This window comes from Tachypleus tridentatus, chromosome 5 (genome assembly GCF_004210375.1).
Source record: "Tachypleus tridentatus isolate NWPU-2018 chromosome 5, ASM421037v1, whole genome shotgun sequence".
Classification (NCBI taxonomy): Eukaryota; Metazoa; Arthropoda; class Merostomata; order Xiphosura; family Limulidae; genus Tachypleus; species Tachypleus tridentatus.
In genome coordinates, this window is record NC_134829.1 from 47,163,769 (window position 1) to 47,182,060 (window position 18,292).

At 34.0% G+C, this 18,292-nt stretch overlaps 1 protein-coding gene across 1 annotated transcript in view; it reads right to left on the reverse strand.

Moving 5' to 3' along the window:
• LOC143251087 (uncharacterized) overlaps nucleotides 1–18,292 on the reverse strand; it is a 60,994-nt gene that overhangs the window by 13,453 nt on the left and 29,249 nt on the right. The window contains exons 14-16 of the mRNA XM_076502449.1: nucleotides 17,786–17,839; nucleotides 6,080–6,116; nucleotides 5,220–5,266 (exon numbers count right to left, since the gene is read on the reverse strand). Of these exons, the coding sequence (XP_076358564.1) occupies nucleotides 5,220–5,266; nucleotides 6,080–6,116; nucleotides 17,786–17,839 (138 nt within the window). The remainder of the gene's footprint in view (nucleotides 1–5,219; nucleotides 5,267–6,079; nucleotides 6,117–17,785; nucleotides 17,840–18,292) is intronic.

Sequence of the window (18,292 nt, forward strand, 5' to 3'; positions counted from 1 at the left end):
AAATGTTGACCATCATCAGGTATTAACCTAGTTGGGAAATGTATACAAACTACACTGGAATAACAACTGGTTCGTAATTATACAGTGTTAACTTAGTTGGAAAATGAAGGAAAGGTTACATTTCAATCGATCCTCTTACGATGAATTACTTTTACAAGTTGTAATCAGTATAAAGTATTTTATTGTCTAACCAATCAGTTTCTTATTTAATTTCTAAAAAGTGTTTAGCTAAAAGTAATGTGGCCAATTATTTGGTTTATAACAACAAATTTCTGTTCATTCAAGCGATATTCTGATGTACACAACGTAACGGTTAACCCCACTATTCATTGGCGGTGGGTGGTGATGACTAACTGCCTTCCCTCTAATCTTACACTGCTAAATTAGGGATGGCTAGCACAGATAACTTTCGTGTAGCTTTGTGTGAAATTCAAAACAAACAACCGATTGACTTAATCCAAACTAAATTTATTACGTTATATAATTCTTACTGTTATTCATTTTTCAAGATTGACGTTTATCTGTAAGTAACAACGAAAAATATTCAAGATAATCTTAAAAAATACACATAAAGATCAGTTAACTTTAACAATAATATCATGAGCAGACAAAGTGTTTGTTTTTCTTTACGCAAAGCCACACGTTGCGCTATCTGCACTATTCTTGCCTCACGTTGGGTCAGCGGTACGTTTACGAACTTACAACGGTGAAGTCTTTTAAACTTACCATTGACAAATGAAGGAGACCTGATAACGACAATCCCATAGTAGACGTAGACAACTTCATTACATTTCAGGTATTAACAAGTTGTTAACTAGTGGTTCTAACTTCAATCATTATTTCACAAAATTCTGAACGTTTGCGCACGTATGTCCACTTATACCAGTCGAACGGCTTAACCTCTTGTGATCGAACTTCATATGGACCCTCAGAGCTCCCAGAGAATGGTACACGCATACCGACATTCGGATTTAATCTTTCCATATATTATCCCCAGGGTTCCCAGTTAGCAAAATACTGAGATGAGAAACGACAGAAGATTTTCATACATTAACAACACTTAACAACTCTTTAACCGCAACACAGTCATATACTCTACTGTCATTTAACTTTATATCAATGCAATGATATAGTGAACTGTCATCTAGCTTTATATCAATACAATGATATAGTCTACTGTCATCTAACTTTATATCAATACAATTATATAGTCTACTGTCATCTAACTTTATATCAATACAATGATATAGTCTACTGTCATCTAACTCTATATCAATACAATTATATAGTCTACTGTCATCTAACTTTATATCAATACAATGATACACTCTACTGTCATCTAACTCTATATCAATACAATGATATAGTCTACTGTCATCTAACTTTATATCAATACAATGATATAGTCTACTGCCATCTAACTTTATACCAATACAATGATATAGTCAACTGTCATCTAATTTTATATCAATACAATTATATAGTCTACTATCATCTAACTTTATATCAATACAATGATATAGTTTACTGTCATCTAACTTTATATCAATACAATGATATAGTCTACTGTCATCTAACTTTATATCAATGCAATGATATAGTGAACTGTCATTTAACTTTATATCAATACAATGATATAGTCTACTGTCATCTAACTTTATATCAATACAATTATATAGTCTACTATCATCTAACTTTATATCGATACAATGATATAGTGAACTGTCATCTAACTCTATATCAATACAATGATATAGTCTACTGTCATCTAACTTTATATCAATACAATGATATAGTTTACTGTCATCTAACTTTATATCAATACAATGATATAGTGAACTGTCATCTAACTCTATATCAATACAATGATATAGTCTACTGTCATCTAACTTTATATCAATACAATGATATAGTTTACTGTCATCTAACTTTATATCAATACAATTATATAGTCTACTATCATCTAACTTTATATCGATACAATGATATAGTGAACTGTCATCTAACTCTATATCAATACAATGATATAGTCTACTGTCATCTAACTTTATATCAATACAATGATATAGTTTACTGTCATCTAACTTTATATCAATACAATGATATAGTGAACTGTCATCTAACTCTATATCAATACAATGATATAGTCTACTGTCATCTAACTTTATATCAATACAATGATATAGTTTACTGTCATCTAACTTTATATCAATACAATTATATAGTCTACTATCATCTAACTTTATATCGATACAATGATATAGTGAACTGTCATCTAACTCTATATCAATACAATGATATAGTCTACTGTCATCTAACTTTATATCAATACAATGATATAGTTTACTGTCATCTAACTTTATATCAATACAATGATATAGTGAACTGTCATCTAACTCTATATCAATACAATGATATAGTCTACTGTCATCTAACTTTATATCAATACAATGATATAGTTTACTGTCATCTAACTTTATATCACTACAATGATATAGTTTACTGTCATCTAACTTTATATCACTACAATGATATAGTTTACTGTCATCTAACTTTATATCAATACAATGATATAGTCTACTATCATCTAACTTTATATCAATACAATGATATAGTCTACTGTCATCTAACTTTATATCAATACAATGATATAGTTTACTGTCATCTAACTTTATATCAATACAATGATATAGTCTACTGTCATCTAACTTTATATCAATACAATGATATAGTCTACTGTCATCTAACTTTATATCGATACAATGATATAGTGAACTGTCATCTAACTCTATATCAATACAATGATATAGTCTACTGTCATCTAACTTTATATCAATACAATGATATAGTTTACTGTCATCTAACTTTATATCAATACAATGATATAGTGAACTGTCATCTAACTCTATATCAATACAATGATATAGTCTACTGTCATCTAACTTTATATCACTACAATGATATAGTTTACTGTCATCTAACTTTATATCACTACAATGATATAGTTTACTGTCATCTAACTTTATATCAATACAATGATATAGTCTACTATCATCTAACTTTATATCAATACAATGATATAGTCTACTGTCATCTAACTTTATATCAATACAATGATATAGTTTACTGTCATCTAACTTTATATCAATACAATGATATAGTCTACTGTCATCTAACTTTATATCAATACAATGATATAGTCTACTGTCATCTAACTTTATATCAATACAATGATATAGTCTACTGTCATCTAACTTTATATCAATACAATGATATAGTTTACTGCCAAGAATCTTTATATCCCCATAAAGAGTGGATAACATATAGACCAATAGCCTCAAACAACAGACCCTCCCCCTCGCTAATTGATTTAATACCAAAAGGACCTCTATTGAGTCCTGTACTCTTCAATGAACAGTTTATGTGGTCAAAACAATCGAAAGCTCTGGTATAATACCATATACGTGCGTTAACAATATACTTGTTGTAATCTTCTGACTTACGTCATTGGGATCTCAAAAAGCCATGAAAATTATCTGTAAGTGTATTATACATAACAAAATGTCTACCCAGACTGATAAAGCATGTACAGTGTTGGTTATCAGGTTTCACACAGACACTTTTCTTTTCACATACGCAAACATAAAAGTTCCATTCTGGAACATAGAATAACAATGTTTGGGTGTTTCTGATGGTACAAGGAATAACAATGTTTGGGTGTTTCTGATGGTACAAGGAATAACAATGTTTGGGTGTTTCTGATGGGACAAAGAATAACAATGTTTGGGTGTTTCTGATGGGACAAGGAATGACAAGGTTTGGGTGTTTCTGATGGAATATAGAATGACAATGTTTGGGTGTTTCTGATGGAATATAGAATGACAATGTCTGGGTGTTTCTGATAATAAAATAACAACTTGTTAGTTCCGACAAAGGTCCAGATTTTCAAAAATTGAATTTTATCTTTATATATTTAACCCTCAGAATGATTCATTTTCATATTCTAAGTGTTTGTTTTTGTTTTCTGAATTTCGCGCAAAGTTACACGAGGGCTATCGGCCTTCCGTCTAGTCTTACACTACTAAATTAGAGACGGCTTGGGTTACTTTTTTACCAATGGCTGAAAGGGCGAGCATGTTTGGTGCGACGGAGAATCGAACCCGCGACCCTCACATTAAAAGTCGAACGCCTTAACCCACCTGGCCATACCGGGCACCATATTCTGCGAAGAAATTTATTGATTGTTTTTATTGTGGTCTATTTGAATTATCGTAAAAGTTCACTCCTGTAAATATTACAGTATACGATTAACAAATAAATGGAGTTAAAATATAATAATAATGTACTTGTAATTAATACTTAGTTCTGATTCAAATACAACTGATAATAATTAAACATCACTTTAACATGATAGAATATTTTGAGACAACACGGGACCTATTGGTCCATCTTGGCTGTCCCATTCTCTATACCAAACTCAAGTAACATAAAAAAAATTCCTAAATCCAGCCCTTATCATTCATATACTTATAAAGCTTTCTCTTAAATTCTATTAAATTTAGCGAAGTGCTTCTACCTCAGGCCCGGCATGGCCATGTGGGTTAAGACGTTCGACTGGTAATCTGAGGGTCGCGGGCTCGAATCGCCGTCGCACCAAACATACTCGCCCTTTCAGTCGTGGGGGCGTTACAATGTGAGGGTCAATCCCACTATTCGTTGGTAAAAGAGTAGCCCATGAGTTGGCGGTAAGTGGTCATGACTAGCTGCCTTCCTCTAGTCTTAAACTACTAAATTAGAGACGGCAAGCGCAGTTTGCCCTCGTGTAGCTTTGCGCAAAATTCAAAACAAACAAACAAATTTCTACGTCATCTAAAGGCAACCCATTCAAAAGCCAACTACCCTCTTAGAAAAACAAAACTGTCTTAGTTATAGGTGACCCTCACACTGCCAGAATTTATATTTTTGTCCCCTGTTCCCACTCTTCACACTGTTAAGTGTAGAAAGATATGATGTATCGACATTAGTAATTCTTTATACCATCTTACTCCCGTTATTTTATGATAATGACAAGACAACCATTAACTCTCGAATTCATAGCCCAAGCACGTTTATCATTTGGCCACGCCTATCCCGTCATAGGTTAAAATAATCTTTATTTTATACACCAATGAAACATTTTGGAAATAAAGAAAAAAGGATATGGATATGTTCATACTCACATCTGTGGGTGCTTCGTGTTTCAAACATTCATAACGGCTCCAGTTCCCTGTTAAAATTTTAAATACGTTAACTTAAATAATTATCCGTACAATATTCTACACACACTTTATGATATGGAAATCACATTAATAATGCATTGCTTTCATTAAGCCTAATCTTCTTTTATATGGCTTGTATGTTACTACTAACTTCGTCCGAAGTCGATTTCAAGTGTAACTAGCTATGTTTTATTTACTTAGGTTAAGTGCCTGTCTGTTCTTGACTTGTTCCTGTTTTTCATATATATATATTAAATACGTTAGTTCTCGGCCTATGTTTGACCTGTATGTTTTATTTAATTACATTAATTATCTGTCTATGTTTGACCTGTATGTTTTATTTAAATAAGTTAGTCGTCTGTTTGTACTTTTTCTGTATACTTAAGTATATTACTTATGCTATATTAAGTTATGTCAGTTTTTATTAGCATTTATTACGTTATAAATGAAATTTTTGTCACACTTACACATTGTGATGTGCTTTATAAATTCTGTAAATGTATCTATTTATTTTATACCAGAGACATTATTATGGTTATTTTGATTCTTGTTATTTTCGATGTTTTTATTTTGGAATATACAGCTTTGGTAAGTAATAAACAAATACGAATCAATACAGTTTTTAAAATCTTACATAGCAAAGATATTACTAACAGTTCTAATGTGAGCTTAAATAGACCTACATAATAAGAAAACGCCAACACTAAAAGTCCTAATCGATCTACGTTATTACTGCAATAAATGACGTAACTAAAAGCCATCACTTTGATACCTTACTTCTTTAAAATAGGCCTAAAAATAATGCAAGTTCATGAGCTTACCACAAAAGAAGTTCCTTACGATGAGAGCTCTTGCTGTCTATTAGAAGAAAAAAAATGATGCTTTAACTTCATCAGTTGTTTGTACAAACATTTGTAATTCGGGACAGAGTTCAATTACAAAAAAAAAATTGACTGAAAAATTAATAAGAGCACTTTTTTGGACTGAACAGTAAGAACATTGAATCATGTAGAGTCTTTTTAGGGTTAGTTCCTGTTTTTAACAAATTATTTATTTTGCGACAATTTTAAATTTGTAATCAAATTATTTATTTTGCGACAATTTTAAATTTGTATTCAAATTATTTATTTTGCGACAATTTTAAATTTGTATTCAAATTATTTATTTTGCAATTGTTTTAACTTTGCACGTATTTTAATTTTATATATTTAGTTCTGTTACATTCTAAAGAGAAACATCATGAGTATTCCCTATCCTGACATAAAACCATATAGAATGTCCACAAGAGCTGAAGATCAACAGTGTGTGCGCATAATTCTGTTATTCAATGATGTCCTGGTTTATGTCCAAGTGGCATTAGCAGAATAAGTCCTGAATGTTGTTACATGTCAGCACTTGCTTACGTCTGACGTCTTAATACGTCATATAGGTCTAAGCATTTTTATTGGATCTATGACAAACTGTAGACTACCCAGAATCTCAGTTTAAAGGTTATATTTATCATTAAGAATTAGAGATAAAAATATTCAATAAACAAAATTACATTTTCATGGACTTCTTAAAGCATTGATAGTCTGGCTGGATAGGGGATTATGTATCCTTTTATCCAATACACATAATAGATCACAAGATCCTGTAATATCAGTAACAAAAGATAAACGATATTCACTTCAATATACAGAGAAATATCTGTTTAATCATTTAGAAAACTAAAATTTTCAATCAGAATTTTTATACCTCAAACCAGACCTAAAACACACTTCCATTTCTTACATCGATTATTCATTGTGTCAGTTTATATTAAACACGTTTTTATGTAAGACGATGTCAGAGGAATTATTGGTTATGTTACTTCTCAACTAACGCCTCACAGTTTCTCTTGTGTGCATTATAGTGTCATTAGAATAACTGATAGCATTGTTTCGTCTTATGTTATATATATCTTTGTTCAGTGTAAGACAGAGCAAAGCACTGATTATGTGTTGTTTGTCTTATGTTAAATAGTGCAACTTGGAGACACTGATTGTGTATTGTTTGTCTTATGTTAAATAGTGCAATTAGAGACACTGATTGTGTATTGTTTGGTCTTTGTTGTGTTTCTCAAAACGTTTTGTTGATTTGTAAAGAATAAAATTATATTTTTATTGGACATAAATAGTGAACATGATTAGCATTCAACTCTAGTAACTTTCAGCAACAAACAACTGAGTAGGTTCCAACACAACAATAATTACCTTGCATTCCCCAACAGTTATTGGCTTTCACCAACAAAAACTGATTAGATTCCAACACAACAATAATTACCTCGCACTCTCCAACAGTAATCGGCTTTCACAAACAAAAACTGATTAGATTCCAACACAACAATAATTACTTTGCATTCCCCAACAGTTATTGGCTTTCACCAACAAAAACTGATTAGATTCCAACACAACAATAATTACCTTGCACTCTCCAACAGTTATCGGCTTTCACCAACAAAAACTGAGTAGGTTCCAACACAACAATAATTACTTTGCACTCTCCAACAGTTATCGGCTTTCACCAACAAAAACTGATTAGATTCCAACACAACAATAATTACTTTGCATTCCCCAACAGTTATTGGCTTTCAGCAACAAACAACTGATTAGATTCCAACACAACAATAATTACTTTGCATTCTTCAACAGTTATCGGCTTTCACCAACAAAAACTGATTAGATTCCAACACAACAATAATTACCTTGCACTCTCCAACAGTTATCGGCTTTCACCAACAAAAACTGATTAAATTCCAACACAACAATAATTACTTTGCATTCCCCAACAGTTATTGGCTTTCAGCAACAAACAACTGATTAGATTCCAACACAACAATAATTACTTTGCATTCTCCAACAGTTATCGGCTTTCACCAACAAACAACTGAGTAGGTTCCAACACAACAATAATTATCTTGCACTCTCCAACAGTTATAGGCTTTCACGAACAAATAACTGAGTAGGTTCCAACACAACAATAATTACCTTGCACTCTCCAACAGTTATCGGCTTTCACCAACAAAAACTGATTAGATTCCAACACAACAATAATTACCTTGCACTCTCCAACAGTTATCGGCTTTCACCAACAAAAACTGATTAGATTCCAACACAACAATAATTACTTTGCATTCCCCAACAGTTATTGGCTTTCAGCAACAAACAACTGAGTAGGTTCCAACACAACAATAATTACCTTGCACTCTTCAACAGTTATCGGCTTTCACCAACAAACAACTGAGTAGGTTCCAACACAACAATAATTACCTTGCACTCTCCAACAGTTATTGGCTTTCAGCAACAAAGAACTGAGTAGGTTCCAACACAACAATAATTACCTTGCATTCCCCAACAGTTATTGGCTTTCAGCAACAAACAACTGAGTAGGTTCCAACACAACAATAATTACCTTGCATTCCCCAACAGTTATTGGCTTTCAGCAACAAACAACTGACTAGGTTCCAACACAACAATAATTACTTTGCATTCTTCAACAGTTATTGGCTTTCACCAACAAACAACTGATTAGATTCCAACACAACAATAATTACTTTGCACTCTCCAACAGTTATCGGCTTTCACCAACAAAAACTGATTAAATTCCAACACAACAATAATTACTTTGCATTCCCCAACAGTTATTGGCTTTCAGCAACAAACAACTGATTAGATTCCAACACAACAATAATTACTTTGCATTCTACAACAGTTATCGGCTTTCACCAACAAAAACTGATTAGATTCCAACACAACAATAATTACTTTACATTCCCCAACAGTTATTGGCTTTCAGCGACAAACAACTGAGTAGGTTCCAACACAACAATAATTACCTTGCACTCTCCAACAGTTATCGGCTTTCACCAACAAACAACTGAGTAGGTTCCAACACAACAATAATTACCTTGCACTCTCCAACAGTTATCGGCTTTCACCAACAAACAACTGAGTAGGTTCCAACACAACAATAATTATCTTGCACTCTCCAACAGTTATAGGCTTTCACGAACAAATAACTGAGTAGGTTCCAACACAACAATAATTACCTTGCACTCTCCAACAGTTATCGGCTTTCACCAACAAAAACTGATTAGATTCCAACACAACAATAATTACCTTGCACTCTCCAACAGTTATCGGCTTTCACCAACAAAAACTGATTAGATTCCAACAGAACAATAATTACTTTGCATTCCCCAACAGTTATTGGCTTTCAGCAACAAACAACTGAGTAGGTTCCAACACAACAATAATTACCTTGCACTCTCCAACAGTTATCGGCTTTCACCAACAAACAACTGAGTAGGTTCCAACACAACAATAATTACCTTGCACTCTCCAACAGTTATCGGCTTTCACGAACAAACAACTGATTAGGTTCCAACACAACAATAATTACCTTGCACTCTCCAACAGTTATCGGCTTTCACCAACAAACAACTGAGTAGGTTCCAACACAACAATAATTACCTTGCACTCTCAAACAGTTATCGGCTTTCACCAACAAACAACTGAGTAGGTTCCAACACAACAAGAATTACCTTGTATTCCCCAACAGTTATTGGCTTTCAGCAACAAAGAACTGAGTAGGTTCCAACACAACAATAATTACCTTGCATTCCCCAACAGTTATTGGCTTTCAGCAACAAACAACTGAGTAGGTTCCAACACAACAATAATTACCTTGCATTCCCCAACAGTTATTGGCTTTCAGCAACAAACAACTGAGTAGGTTCCAACACAACAATAATTACCTTGCACTCTCCAACAGTTATTGGCTTTCAGCAACAAACAACTGAGTAGGTTCCAACACAACAATAATTACTTTGCATTCTTCAACAGTTATTGGCTTTTAGCAAAAAACAACTGAGTAGGTTCCAACACAACAATAATTACTTTGCATTCTTCAACAGTTATTGGCTTTCACCAACAAACAACTGATTAGATTCCAACACAACAATAATTACCTTGCATTCTTCAACAGTTATTGGCTTTCAGTAACAAACAACTGAGTAGGTTCCAACACAGCAATAATTACCTTGCATTCCCCAACAGTTATCGGCTTTCACCAACAAACAACTGATTAGATTCCAACACAACAATAATTACCTTGCATTCTTTAACAGTTATTAGCTTTCAGTAACAAACAACTGAGTAGATTCCAACACAACAATAATTACCTTGCATTCCCCAACAGTTATCGGCTTTCACCAACAAACAACTGATTAGATTCCAACACAACAATAATTACCTTGCACTCTCCAACAGTTATCGGCTTTCAGTAACAAACAACTGAGTAGGTTCCAACACAACAATAATTACCTTGCATTCCCCAACAGTTATCGGCTTTCACCAACAAACAACTGGTTAGATTCCAACACAACAATAATTACCTTGCACTCTCCAACAGTTATCGGCTTTCAGTAACAAACAACTGAGTAGGTTCCAACACAACAATAATTACCTTGCATTCCCCAACAGTTATTGGCTTTCACCAACAAAAACTGATTAGATTCCAACACAACAATAATTACCTTGCACTCTCCAACAGTTATCGGCTTTCACAAACAAAAACTGATTAGATTCCAACACAATAATAATTACTTTGCATTCCCCAACAGTTATTGGCTTTCACCAACAAAAACTGATTAGATTCCAACACAACAATAATTACCTTGCATTCCCCAACAGTTATTGGCTTTCAGCAACAAACAACTGAGTAGGTTCCAACACAACAATAATTACCTTGCACTCTCCAACAGTTATTGGCTTTCAGCAACAAACAACTAAGTAGGTTCCAACACAACAATAATTACTTTGCATTCTTCAACAGTTATTGGCTTTTAGCAAAAAACAACTGAGTAGGTTCCAACACAACAATAATTACTTTGCATTCTTCAACAGTTATTGGCTTTCACCAACAAACAACTGATTAGATTCCAACACAACAATAATTACCTTGCATTCTTCAACAGTTATTGGCTTTCAGTAACAAACAACTGAGTAGGTTCCAACACAGCAATAATTACCTTGCATTCCCCAACAGTTATCGGCTTTCACCAACAAACAACTGATTAGATTCCAACACAACAATAATTACCTTGCATTCTTTAACAGTTATCGGCTTTCACCAACAAAAACTGATTAGATTCCAACACAACAAAAATTACCTTGCACTCTCCAACAGTTATCGGCTTTCACCAACAAAAACTGATTAGATTCCAACAAAACAATAATTACCTTGCACTCTCCAACAGTTATCGGCTTTCACCAACAAACAACTGAGTAGATTCCAACACAACAATAATTACCTTGCATTCCCCAACAGTTATCGGCTTTCACCAACAAACAACTGATTAGATTCCAAGACAACAATAATTACCTTGCACTCTCCAACAGTTATCGGCTTTCAGTAACAAACAACTGAGTAGGTTCCAACACAACAATAATTACCTTGCATTCCCCAACAGTTATCGGCTTTCACCAACAAACAACTGATTAGATTCCAAGACAACAATAATTACCTTGCACTCTCCAACAGTTATTGGCTTTCACCAACAAACAACTGATTAGATTCCAAGACAACAATAATTACCTTGCATTCTTCAACAGTTATTGGCTTTCAGTAACAAACAACTAAGTAGGTTCCAACACAGCAATAATTACCTTGCATTCCCCAACAGTTATTGGCTTTCACCAACAAACAACTGATTAGATTCCAAGACAACAATAATTACCTTGCATTCTTCAACAGTTATTGGCTTTCAGTAACAAACAACTAAGAAGGTTCCAACACAGCAATAATTACCTTGCACTCCCCAACAGTTTTTGGCTTTCACCAACAAACAACTGATTAGATTCCAAGACAACAATAATTACCTTGCACTCTCCAACAGTTATCGGCTTTCAGTAACAAACAACTGAGTAGGTTCCAACACAACAATAATTACCTTGCATTCCCCAACAGTTATCGGCTTTCACCAACAAACAACTGGTTAGATTCCAACACAACAATAATTACCTTGCACTCTCCAACAGTTATCGGCTTTCAGTAACAAACAACTGAGTAGGTTCCAACACAACAATAATTACCTTGCATTCCCCAACAGTTATTGGCTTTCACCAACAAAAACTGATTAGATTCCAACACAACAATAATTACCTTGCACTCTCCAACAGTTATCGGCTTTCAACAACAAAAACTGATTAGATTCCAACACAACAATAATTACTTTGCATTCTTCAACAGTTATCGGCTTTCACCAACAAAAACTGATTAGATTCCAACACAACAAAAATTACCTTGCACTCTCCAACAGTTATCGGCTTTCACCAACAAAAACTGATTAGATTCCAACACAACAATAATTACCTTGCACTCTCCAACAGTTATTGGCTTTCACCAACAAACAACTGAGTAGGTTCCAACACAACAATAATTACCTTGCACACTCCAACAGTTATCGGCTTTCACCAACAAAAACTGAGTAGATTCCAACACAACAATAATTACTTTGCATTCCCCAACAGTTATTGGCTTTCAGCAACAAATAACTGATTAGATTCCAACACAACGATAATTACTTTGCATTCTTCAACAGTTATCGGCTTTCACCAACAAAAACTGATTAGATTCCAACACAACAAAAATTAATTGCACTCTCCAACAGTTATCGGCTTTCACCAACAAAAACTGATTAGATTCCAACACAACAATAATTACCTTGCACTCTTCAACAGTTATTGGCTTTCACCAACAAACAACTGAGTAGGTTCCAACACAACAATAATTACTTTGCATTCCCCAACAGTTATTGGCTTTCAGCAACAAACAACTGATTAGATTCCAACACAACAATAATTACTTTGCATTCTTCAACAGTTATCGGCTTTCACCAACAAAAACTGATTAGATTCCAACACAACAATAATTACCTTGCACTCTCCAACAGTTATCGGCTTTCACCAACAAACAACTGAGTAGATTCCAACACAACAATAATTACCTTGCATTCCCCAACAGTTATCGGCTTTCACCAACAAACAACTGATTAGATTCCAAGACAACAATAATTACCTTGCACTCTCCAACAGTTATCGGCTTTCAGTAACAAACAACTGAGTAGGTTCCAACACAACAATAATTACCTTGCATTCCCCAACAGTTATCGGCTTTCACCAACAAACAACTGATTAGATTCCAAGACAACAATAATTACCTTGCACTCTCCAACAGTTATTGGCTTTCACCAACAAACAACTGATTAGATTCCAAGACAACAATAATTACCTTGCATTCTTCAACAGTTATTGGCTTTCAGTAACAAACAACTAAGTAGGTTCCAACACAGCAATAATTACCTTGCATTCCCCAACAGTTATTGGCTTTCACCAACAAACAACTGATTAGATTCCAAGACAACAATAATTACCTTGCATTCTTCAACAGTTATTGGCTTTCAGTAACAAACAACTAAGTAGGTTCCAACACAGCAATAATTACCTTGCACTCCCCAACAGTTATTGGCTTTCACCAACAAACAACTGATTAGATTCCAAGACAACAATAATTACCTTGCATTCTTCAACAGTTATTGGTTTTCAGTAACAAACAACTAAGTAGGTTCCAACACAACAATAATTACCTTGCATTCCCCAACAGTTATTGGCTTTCACCAACAAAAACTGATTAGATTCCAACACAACAATAATTACCTTGCACTCTCCAACAGTTATCGGCTTTCACAAACAAAAACTGATTAGATTCCAACACAACAATAATTACTTTGCATTCCCCAACAGTTATTGGCTTTCACCAACAAAAACTGATTAGATTCCAACACAACAATAATTACCTTGCACTCTCCAACAGTTATCGGCTTTCACCAACAAAAACTGATTATATTCCAACACAACAATAATTACTTTGCATTCCCCAACAGTTATTGGCTTTCAGCAACAAACAACTGATTAGATTTCAACACAACAATAATTACTTTGCATTCTTCAACAGTTATCGGCTTTCACCAACAAAAAAACTGATTAGATTCCAACACAACAATAATTACCTTGCACTCTCCAACAGTTATCGGCTTTCACCAACAAACAACTGAGTAGATTCCAACACAACAATAATACCTTGCATTCCCCAACAGTTATCGGCTTTCACCAACAAACAACTGATTAGATTCCAAGACAACAATAATTACCTTGCACTCTCCAACAGTTATCGGCTTTCAGTAACAAACAACTGAGTAGGTTCCAACACAACAATAATTACCTTGCATTCCCCAACAGTTATTGGCTTTCACCAACAAACAACTGATTAGATTCCAAGACAACAATAATTTCCTTGCATTCTTCATCAGTTATTGGCTTTCAGTAACAAACAACTAAGTAGGTTCCAACACAGCAATAATTACCTTGCATTCCCCAACAGTTATTGGCTTTCACCAACAAACAACTGATTAGATTCCAACACAACAATAATTACCTTGCATTCTTTAACAGTTATTGGCTTTCAGTAACAAACAACTGAGTAGGTTCCAACACAACAATAATTACCTTGCACTCTCCAACAGTTATTGGCTTTCACCAACAAACAACTGAGTAGGTTCCAACACAACAATAATTACTTTGCATTCCCCAACAGTTATTGGCTTTCACCAACAAACAACTGATTAGATTCCAACACAACAATAATTACTTTGCATTCTTCAACAGTTATCGGCTTTCACCAACAAAAACTGATTAGATTCCAACACAACAATAATTACCTTGCACTCTCCAACAGTTATCGGCTTTCACCAACAAACAACTGAGTAGATTCCAACACAACAATAATTACCTTGCATTCCCCAACAGTTATCGGCTTTCACCAACAAACAACTGATTAGATTCCAAGACAACAATAATTACCTTGCACTCTCCAACAGTTATCGGCTTTCAGTAACAAACAACTGAGTAGGTTCCAACACAACAATAATTACCTTGCATTCCCCAACAGTTATCGGCTTTCACCAACAAACAACTGATTAGATTCCAAGACAACAATAATTACCTTGCACTCTCCAACAGTTATTGGCTTTCACCAACAAACAACTGATTAGATTCCAAGACAACAATAATTACCTTGCATTCTTCAACAGTTATTGGCTTTCAGTAACAAACAACTAAGTAGGTTCCAACACAGCAATAATTACCTTGCATTCCCCAACAGTTATTGGCTTTCACCAACAAACAACTGATTAGATTCCAAGACAACAATAATTACCTTGCATTCTTCAACAGTTATTGGCTTTCAGTAACAAACAACTAAGTAGGTTCCAACACAGCAATAATTACCTTGCACTCCCCAACAGTTATTGGCTTTCACCAACAAACAACTGATTAGATTCCAAGACAACAATAATTACCTTGCATTCTTCAACAGTTATTGGTTTTCAGTAACAAACAACTAAGTAGGTTCCAACACAACAATAATTACCTTGCATTCCCCAACAGTTATTGGCTTTCACCAACAAAAACTGATTAGATTCCAACACAACAATAATTACCTTGCACTCTCCAACAGTTATCGGCTTTCACAAACAAAAACTGATTAGATTCCAACACAACAATAATTACTTTGCATTCCCCAACAGTTATTGGCTTTCACCAACAAAAACTGATTAGATTCCAACACAACAATAATTACCTTGCACTCTCCAACAGTTATCGGCTTTCACCAACAAAAACTGATTATATTCCAACACAACAATAATTACTTTGCATTCCCCAACAGTTATTGGCTTTCAGCAACAAACAACTGATTAGATTTCAACACAACAATAATTACTTTGCATTCTTCAACAGTTATCGGCTTTCACCAACAAAAACTGATTAGATTCCAACACAACAATAATTACCTTGCACTCTCCAACAGTTATCGGCTTTCACCAACAAACAACTGAGTAGATTCCAACACAACAATAATTACCTTGCATTCCCCAACAGTTATCGGCTTTCACCAACAAACAACTGATTAGATTCCAAGACAACAATAATTACCTTGCACTCTCCAACAGTTATCGGCTTTCAGTAACAAACAACTGAGTAGGTTCCAACACAACAATAATTACCTTGCATTCCCCAACAGTTATTGGCTTTCACCAACAAACAACTGATTAGATTCCAAGACAACAATAATTTCCTTGCATTCTTCATCAGTTATTGGCTTTCAGTAACAAACAACTAAGTAGGTTCCAACACAGCAATAATTACCTTGCATTCCCCAACAGTTATTGGCTTTCACCAACAAACAACTGATTAGATTCCAACACAACAATAATTACCTTGCATTCTTTAACAGTTATTGGCTTTCAGTAACAAACAACTGAGTAGGTTCCAACACAACAATAATTACCTTGCACTCTCCAACAGTTATCGGCTTTCAGTAACAAACAACTGAGTAGGTTCCAACACAACAATAATTACCTTGCATTCCCCAACAGTTATTAGCTTTCACCAACAAACAACTGATTAGATTCCAAGACAACAATAATTACCTTGCATTCTTCATCAGTTATTGGCTTTCAGTAACAAACAACTAAGTAGGTTCCAACACAGCAATAATTACCTTGCATTCCCCAACAGTTATTGGCTTTCACCAACAAACAACTGATTAGATTCCAAGACAACAATAATTACCTTGCATTCTTCAACAGTTATTGGCTTTCAGTAACAAACAACTAAGTAGGTTCCAACACAGCAATAATTACCTTGCATTCCCCAACAGTTATTGGCTTTCACCAACAAACAACTGATTAGATTCCAACACAACAATAATTACCTTGCATTCTTCAACAGTTATTGGCTTTCAGTAACAAACAACTAAGTAGGTTCCAACACAGCAATAATTACCTTGCATTCCCCAACAGTTATTGGCTTTCACCAACAAACAACTGATTAGATTCCAACACAACAATAATTACCTTGCATTCTTTAACAGTTATTGGCTTTCAGTAACAAACAACTGAGTAGGTTCCAACACAACAATAATTACCTTGAATTCTTTAACAGTTATTGGCTTTCAGTAACAAACAACTGAGTAGGTTCCAACACAACAATAATTACCTTGCATTCTCCAACTCATAATCTTCATCAAAAAGCTCGAAACAATCAAGAACTTCTTGAATGTTTAATATTAATTTTAATCGACAATAATAATACAATTTATTAATATATCTTTGATAGTTAGCATATTGAAAATATACGATCTCCTTTGAGGCCATAAATCTAGAACTGATTGTTGTGCTACAGTATAGTTTCGAATTATTTTGTCTTTCGTTAAATGGCGAATTATTTTTTCTAATTTTTATTTTCAGCAATAATACCACACGAACTAAAATATCAATGAAGAAACCTGAAGTTTTATTTAAAAAATTATCATAATATGCTGCTATTTCAGGAGCATGTTTTGTTGAACATTAGTTGTATTGTAACGATATTTGATACATAACTTACCAGAACAACCGGCGTGACTTTCATTGTAGTTGGTGTTACTGCGTTTTGGCATTCCTAAAGTAAAAATAAACGTTTAACATTTCAAAAATAATACAGAAAATCTACACCAACACAATGGTGTTTATATTGCTTTCCATGGCGTGAGTGTTATCACATAAATTCAAAATGTGTTATACTGTTATTTAAAATAACACCAGATAAGACAGAAAGACAATGGCATGATCGTTAACCCTCAAGTTCAAAAGTGATTTACTAAAGACTACAGAAAATAGATGAGACCAACATTGTGAGAGTTGACACGTAAATTCAAAATTAATATATTAAGGGTTATAAAACTTCGGATGAGACTAAAGTCTATCTAAGCATTTATACATTATACCTCAGATGAGTCACATGACTCTATTGAGTATTATCAAAATTCTAAAAGACAAGCGTGCGAATATATGAGCTTTGTTCCATGGCTAAATACAAGAACAATATATATCATTTCACAACCTATTTTCAATT